The following is an 8327-nucleotide window of genomic DNA, read 5'->3' on the forward strand; positions in this document are numbered from 1 at the left end:
AGACTTGGTTCTCCAGGGAATTCTTGTGCCAATACACAGTCCTCCACATCAAGGGGAGTGAGGGCCAGCAACCCCATTAGGGGATGAGAGGCTAAGAACCAGTGCTGCTGGATTCCAACAGTTTGCCTTCAGAGAAGTATGTCAAGTGAAATTTGTAAAGGCAGGATGAAAGAAATAAACTAGAGGGTATTAAAACAGAAACTTACTATAAAGGCTGTCTTTTGCAAGCTCTGTAGATATCATTACAGGCAACAGCAGGGTCAAATTTATGTAACCCGCCAAAGAAGCCATTATGATGATGAATATCTAAGTCAGTATGCAAGCAGCATTTAGATATGCTGGGTTGTACACCTTGGGTCTCTGGGCTGTACTTTTTTATTCCAAGTTTTTCATCACAAGTCAGAAAACAAACACAGTTCTTCAGAAAATGATTGTGAAGTTCCAATGACATCACAGGCACAAAAACTAATAGCACAAAATAATATAAAAATCACACATCCTCCATTTGTATAAAGTACTTTATATCTCCATTTGCCTGACAAAGAAAATAAACCCATGGCATCATTCACTATTCAACTCCTCCTTCAATACTTCAGGTTTCCAGAATGAAGGAATTAGAAACATTCAGAAATTACACGCAGTTGCTATCAGAAAACAACTCAACTTTCTGCATTTTTACTTTATTTTTGCCGTCTTGTCCATTTACATGTGCTTATCCCTGCATCAGCATGGATACAGATACAAGTAGGCATAGAATTTTAAAAATAACATCTCTTGTGACATTTTTAATATTATAATATAGGATGTATAGCTTGCATGCAGTAATGAAGGATGTAGGTCTGATGCTGTATAACCTTCTTTTTCTCCAATATAACAAACATTCAAAGATCATTGTGGCTACTTGAAATTATTTCCCTTCCATCTACTTGTTTTAAGATGCACTTAATGTATTACTCTATACCACATTTACTAAGAGCAAGAACCAAATCCTGAGACTCCCCCCTCAACCACCTAATGGCATCTGTTCATCAGCAAGTGACAGTGGACACTGAAGCCTTTCTACTGACTGGTGGTGCATTTTCTCTTGTGGCTGTAAAGACCGATGTTAGACTTGTAGGTCCTGCCACAGTGGTTACAGGTGTACACAGTGTTAGGGGCTACTGTACCAAGAGGCTTTTTCCTTTGGTCATGTTTCTGCAAACATTTTCATTGTGGTGTTGGACTCCATGACTGAGAAGGAAACGCCACTTTGTCCCGCCTCCTTTTAAGGCCTCCCAAAGGTTTGGGTAGATTCCAAAAGCCTTCATGTCTTTGGAAGGCAGACTTCTTTGAAGCTCAATTTTTGTGCTCTGCTCTTCTCTCCCCACCCAAAATTTGTCCTTACAGGATGTCCTTCAGGATGCAAAGGACATCGCAGCCAAAATTGAATAGAGGATACTCCATCTTTGCGTCAACCCCGCAGAGCATTAAAAGATAATATTTAAAAAGATATCACTATGATGACCACTGGCAAGCAAGACTCACCAGAAAGAAAGAGCTAAAATAAAAAGATACAAAAGTTGTTGAAACTACAAAATATTGTGTGTGGGGGGGGGGGGGGGGGGGGGGGGGAGAGGGAGGCAGGGGAAATAAAGTCCTCATACCTATTGGACTTGAAGGCTGCATTCACACGAGCATGACCGTGCAGTATGTGGCACCACAGACGTATCTGCAGTGCCACATACTGCACATTCAGTTGTTCCCCAGAATATCCAGGGGTAAAAAAAAAAAAGGGAGTTGCGCATATGGGGACAGCGTGCACTGCTCAAAAGTGGAGCTGGGCGAGCTGGAGCCATGCTCCAGATGCCAACCAGGCTCCAAGTGGCACGATTGCCACTGCTTCAGCCCCAGGAGGTCCCCAGGACCTCAGATAAGGCTGCTGGGGCCAGCACAGTTTGCCACCACTCCTTGTCCCCAGGGAACCAAATGTCCATGCACGAATGGACGTGGTCTAAGGGTACATGTTTTTTTCCGTTGCTATCTGTCCCCAGGCACGCTCCTGCACATGAGCTCCAATGCGCAGCAAATAGACCCAGATGATGTAAGGGGGGCTGGGGTCAGCACAACTGCTGCCCTTACCTGGGGTCTTGGGGGCCTCCCAAGGCAGCAGCAGTGCTGAGCCAGTCACTTTGGCCTGGCTGGCAGCCATAACATGCCTCTGGCCAGCTAGGCTCCAGTTTTCTATGGCACACGCTGCTGCTGCATGCAGTGCAGCTAACTTTTCAGTGGTGGGTCTTTTTGATACCGAGACCTCCCAATGTTAAGAAAAGACACTGCACTGCAAAGTAGCAGCGTGGAGAACCAGTGCATGTGCACACTTGTGGAGACACACTCTAAGAAGGAAGACTTGTGTAATATACCCTGATGGTGATACTTAATTATAAACTGAACTTATTGCAACTTTGTAGTAAGACTGGAACAATCGGAGTAATTTCTCTTGGCACATCTTAACTTTCTAGAGCAGGCCTCTCCCTCTCTCCCAGCTCTGGATCACAAATTCAACGTTATGCAGTCAACAACAACAAAAAAAAAACAAACAAAAACTATCTTGAGCAATACAGAAGTATTGTATGCAAGATGCAAATATGCCACTCTGTTTCTTGGTCGTTCGACCTTCACCATAGCATTTTATGAACTTCTGAGCTCTGCCTTTAAGATGCTTTTTAAGAGAATGGAGAGGGATCCAGAGGTGAGCAAGCAGTGATAAAGGGCTGTAACTGAAGGTGTATAATGAAAGGCTAAGAGAACTAGGTAGGTTTTCCATGGATACAAGGAGATTAAGAAGGGATATGATAACAGTTTTCAAATATTTGAGCAGCTGAGATAAAGAAGAAGGAAAACAACTACTCTCCCTTGACACAAAAGGCAGGATATAGAGCAATGGCTTTAAACTGCAACAAAAGAGCAAGATTAAATCTCAGAAAAACAACTTCCCTTCTTTCTGGACAATGGAACAAGCTGTCCAGGGAAGTTGTGGAACTTCCTTCACTTGAAGTTTTCAAGAAAAGGATGGAAAAGCATTTGTCAGGGATGGTTAGGAACAGCACATTCTGCATTTGCATCGGGAGTGGTATTAAATGACCCTTGAGGTGCCTGCCAGCTCTATAATTCTATAAAGAACTCTTCTGATCTCTGATCTGCATTGAACCCTTTGCTTGCATTCTTCTTGGGCTACCTAGTAATTTACAAAATACAGGTGAATTCCTTCTTCACTGCTTCTTGATGCACAGGATTTGGTCATTGTCTCATCTTCCTATCCCTCTATTTTTTCCTAGGTTTTTTTTTTTTATTCATTCACTTAGTCTTGAGAATGGCTTAGCTGGACTTTTGGATGGAATCAAAATAAACAGCTCCTGGTAGTGGTCCAGGCTGGAATACAATATATTTATTTTAGACGTGCTTCTAGGATTAATGCCAGAAAATATCACCTGTGGGAAAAACATAGCCTTGTGGTTTTTTTATAACATTTACATGGAGAGGTTGTCACTGTAGGAGGGTGAAGCTTTGGCATCTTCCAATTCTTCCTAAATTTTACAGTAACAGCCCATTTCAGGTAAAAAATTCTAACCATCTTAAATGCAAGTGGCAGTTCATTTTTGGTTTAGACAGACATGCCTTGTGACTGGTATATCAAAGTGATAAATTTACAGATGGTAATTTAAGCAGGGGTATTCCACCATTTTCCAGATGGGTGGACACCCTGAGTGATAAAACTACACACTTGAAAATAGTACAATGATTCCAGTTTCCTCCAGCTACCAAGTCTAGTGGTTCTCAACTGGGATGCTACGTGACCCCTCTCAGGGTTGTCAAAGCACAGATACCACTGACACAGTCATGGAGGCCAGATAAAAAACTGCCCTATATGCAGGGCTGCCATGCATGTGCACTTCTCCTGCATTAGGGTTCTCTGATCAGCCTGAAGTAGGCAGGAGAGCTTGTTCCCTCATGCTTCAGCCCTTGTCTATTTGACCCCCACACCATCACTCCCCCCCAGAAAGAGACACGCAGGACAGATCCACCTGCCCTGTGAGCTTCTGTTTCCAGGAGATACTGTGCAGGGTTGGGCTGGGAAGGACTGGAGCATGGGCAAGTTCTCCTGCTTGCTTTAGGTTGATCGAAGAACCCTAACGCATGAAGAGCATCCATACGTGCCACAGCCCTTCCCAGGCTGCTATACAGCAGGTATGCAGGGCAGTTTTACCTGGTAGCATCACCCAGTTGAGAAGCACTGAAATAAACTGAGCACAACAGTGGTTTTCAACCAAGAATGCTGCCATGTGCAAAAAGGTTGTATCACTACTTCATGTAAATTTTCATTTTGCTCATAAAAGGCAGCCCTCAATATATGGAAGGTAAGATCTTATCCTTGTAAAAGTCTGAAATGAAACTAACACAAATAATCATGATGAAAGAAATTTCTTGCCTTCCAAATAGAAGCAAGGGTAAGGAGGAAGAGAAAACACTCCGAAAACAGTTTTTTGACCTCCTGCGTCAAAAGAGGAACAGTCAGACATGGAAACTAGGAGCCCCGGACAAGACTTCATGGCCTGATCAACCAGTGAAGTTGCGTTTGTAACATTACGGGGTGGTGAGCATCTGCTTTGACTAGCTACAAACCTCAAATTTTTAACTGCTAATGCTGCTTCAATGTTAATTAGAATTGTATCTGTTAGGGTTCAATAAATTTACTTTTAGTTTAGGAGAACCACATTTTAGTCTCCTTGACTGGTATAAGACCCATTATAGCTTCATAGGGACGCAACACATTTGAACTAAAGGGTATCCCATTTGCTCATAGCCACAGCACATTTTTACTTTGTGTGTACCAGTGACCATACTACAATACAATTAGCTAGTAAAAAGCATGTATCTAAATAGATGGAAAAAATTATTTATCCCTTCTTCTTCCACAACCAAAAGCAAGTAAAAACATTCCTGGCACTGTCAAAAGTAGTACTCTGTAATGCATAAAGCAGACACAATTATGCAACACTCAATGACCAGCCTAATAAATCCAAAAAAGCTTGATTTCATCTACCCATAAAATTAACTTTAAGATGTAATTTGTTAAGTCATGGAGCCATGACTGTGCTAAGTGTTGTCTATACATTTTTATTTACGTTTTTAAAGAACTTGGAGGGAGTGTGCTAGGATTGTATTGAAAATTTAATATGTAGGGAGCATGAAAGGAAAGAAAGTTTTGGCTCACTGAGAAAGTCTAAGGTAGACAGCTTGTGAAGCCATTAATGACTTGGCCTGCATCCTACATGTTTACTGATTCACAGCTTGTTTAACTTCTTGTATATTCCCAACCATTCCCAAAAGCCCGATATACCTCATCTACTATACAGACATTTAATCGCAGAGCAAATGAGTTTATTCAACCAATTACAAAGAAGAATACTACTAAATATTTACTCAAACTTTCAAAAAAACCAATGATTTATATTTAAATTCATCAAGTTTAATGCATCTGACAAATCTCTGCTTCAGTGTGCCAACACCAACAATTACACTGTCAAACAAGCAAAGCCTTCCTTTTCACTAATGAAGGCAGAAATATCAATACCAAAACCAAATAAACAAAAACAACCAAGTGGAAAACTTTTTGTTTTAATTTGGCTGAGGAGGAAACCTTTCATTATGCAAAGAAAAAAAAATTAAATATAATATAGCATTAACAGGTCATGTCAGAAAATATGCCCACTGACACATTCCTGAAAATATATCACTGAAGCAAGACAAAATTCACACAAATTTGGGTTACTTCAAAAAGTTAATGGACTGGAAAAACACTGGCATAGAAAAAATCCTTGTAGCATAACAATAACTTTTATTTTAGCTGCTTACACTTGTAATAAGCTGCAATAAATGCCTATGGAGCAGTTTATTGTTTTGTATCCACAGATGGAACAGATATTTTTGCTTAATTATATGCAATTTTTAGACAGGCTAAAAGGAATTCAGGAAGTACTAATGAGTTGGACCCTTATATTTGTTGACCCTAATTTAAACTAAATTAACTGCCAATCATATGTTGCCAAGTCAAACACATACTGAACGCTGAAAAAAAACCCATATTAATCTGTCTCTTGCCAAGTAAACTAGAATGGAAATAGGCAAAGCACATAGATGCTTTTGAGAATAATACCGTAGGGAGTAGGACAGTAGGGTAGGGAATTTAGCAACTTAAGTCCAGTCTATAAAAGCAAGCTACTGATAGTCAGTTGGTCTTTAGTTCACAAGTGCTAAGTTTTCTTTGGAAAGAAGATGATAATTTGTGACAATTCAATAATTTTAGCCACAGGTTATTCACCAAAATATCCAGTTTGGGGCCTTTTTTTAAAGATTTACCCTAGCCAAGCAAGTTGTATATTTAATGTGCAGATATATTAGAATTTTTTTTAAATAAAAAAAGGTTTGCAGTTTCCTCCTCTACTTCTAGAATTCCACAATTTAAATCTCAAGTGGCCAAAATCAGTCCATGCTGATTTCACATTTAATGCAGAGGCAGCAGTGCATTAAATAGTCCCTGCATTTCAGTCACCACTCCTCTCCTATCCCCACCTCCCAAAAAAAGATCACTTTATCCACAAACTCATCAGCACGTCTTGGATTCTGATACAGAAACTCATTTCTCATTGTAGTAAACATTAGCTTTCATTTAGTATACAGCCATTTCATGTCAGGCACATTGATTTTTCTTCCCTTCCAAAAACTCACATACAGCACAACTGAGATGCTAGAGCTGGCATACATCCTTCTTCCTCCACCTTCCTTCATATGAAACCCTGGTCCTTTACCTTTTTCTGTCTGTTTTGTAAGAGCTGTAAGGATCTCCCAGTTTCATAGAGACCTCTGAGTCCTAGGACAATTCTTTTTCCTCTTACTCCTGAGATTTTTCTTCCTATTTCTACTCCTCCCTTTTTGAACCTCCCCCACCTCCTCCTGCCCTCTGGACTGGTGGTGGATTTTGTTATATTGCTCTATGGTTGAGTGAGGTTTCTTCTGAACTACACTGGCAATACTAAGTGTCAGTAATAATATGGAAAATGGATTACAAATAGAAGCCAGAAGGGCACCAATGCACATGTATACACAATACAGAAGCACACCTTCCTGCTGTTTGCAATAAGGAAAAAAGGGAGATTATGAATAGATGAAATGCAAGCGAGTTGTTGCACTCGTGGATTACTCACCCATAAGCTCCATTGCTAATCAGCTTTATTGTTTCAAAATCACTTTCCCGAGGTTTCCTCCGGAGCTTCAATGACTTGTTCGAGCTCTTTAACATAAAAGAGGAGACCGAACAAAAGTTAACACACTAGACAAGGAAATCAGAAAAAAATACATTACTGCCCTCGGGCTACAGCAATCCTCAGTGGAATTGCAAATAGGTTTTCTTATGGCTCTGGCCAATAAGAACACCACAGCAAATAAGGCCAAGGGCTAGAAGGGTCTCTTGTTCTCTGTCTTTCCATCAGAAAGGGCTCTTCTATTCTGCATTTATCTGGGGCTATGGCAGACATACATGGGCCAAATTTATGGAGGGATTATGGCAACTGGAGATACAGGCAGACTCCCACCTAGTGGGAATTAGGCATTGAACCTGATTAGGTTCTTTCCCAATTCGCAGTTCACACATATCCTTATCTAGCAACATTACAATGTTTTTGTGAATCTGCCCCCTAGTATACACCAAAGCACTCACAAAGGCTGAATAAACTCCTGCCTATTTCCAAACCCATTCAGAGTTTCAACCAGTCCAAGTGATTTTGCTTGAAGCCATTTGGGAGAGATTGTGAGAAGAGATGCAAAGAATGGAAAAGAAAAATGTGAAGAAAAAAAAGCTTTGGTAAGTATATCATACAACAGTCACCCATGCATGCCAGCTTCATTTCAGGAGAATTTTTTTCCCTAGCACCTTCTCCTTAGTTATATTTTTACTCAATGCATTCTTGAGAAAATAAACACAAGTTTAAACTACAAAGGGGAAAACGTTAACAGAGTATCATTAGTTTTACAAAACCAAGAAGCACTTTGAATGACACACAAAACTTCTAAAATGTTTGTTCATTCCTAAATATGAGTACAATAGCCTACTGTAACAGATAGATGGTTCTAATTAAGGATGACAGTAGAACTTTTCAAGCATGCAGAATTTTGTGGAAGCTGAACATTTTGTAAGAATAGATTGGTTCTATTGAAGTTTTTGTCAAAGCATTTTTTTTGTCCTTTTCCTTTCTTGGGGGGGGGGGGGGGGGGGGGGATACGGGAAAAAGGGA

At 40.4% G+C, this 8327-nt stretch overlaps 1 protein-coding gene across 3 annotated transcripts in view; it reads right to left on the minus strand.

The window, feature by feature from the left end:
- The window catches only part of MAST4 (microtubule associated serine/threonine kinase family member 4), a 153668-nt gene that overhangs the window by 34874 nt on the left and 110467 nt on the right, over positions 1–8327 (minus strand). For 2 of the 3 annotated variants that reach the window (XM_014518884.2, XM_025201389.1), the window contains one exon: positions 7242–7327. In XM_014518884.2, coding sequence (XP_014374370.1) covers positions 7242–7327 — 86 coding nt within the window. Of the gene's footprint in view, positions 1–7241; positions 7328–7753; positions 7898–8327 lie in introns of those variants that run through there. The other variant, XM_025201390.1, reaches the window with a different exon arrangement.

This window comes from Alligator sinensis, unplaced genomic scaffold (genome assembly GCF_000455745.1).
Source record: "Alligator sinensis unplaced genomic scaffold, ASM45574v1 scaffold159_2, whole genome shotgun sequence".
Classification (NCBI taxonomy): Eukaryota; Metazoa; Chordata; order Crocodylia; family Alligatoridae; genus Alligator; species Alligator sinensis.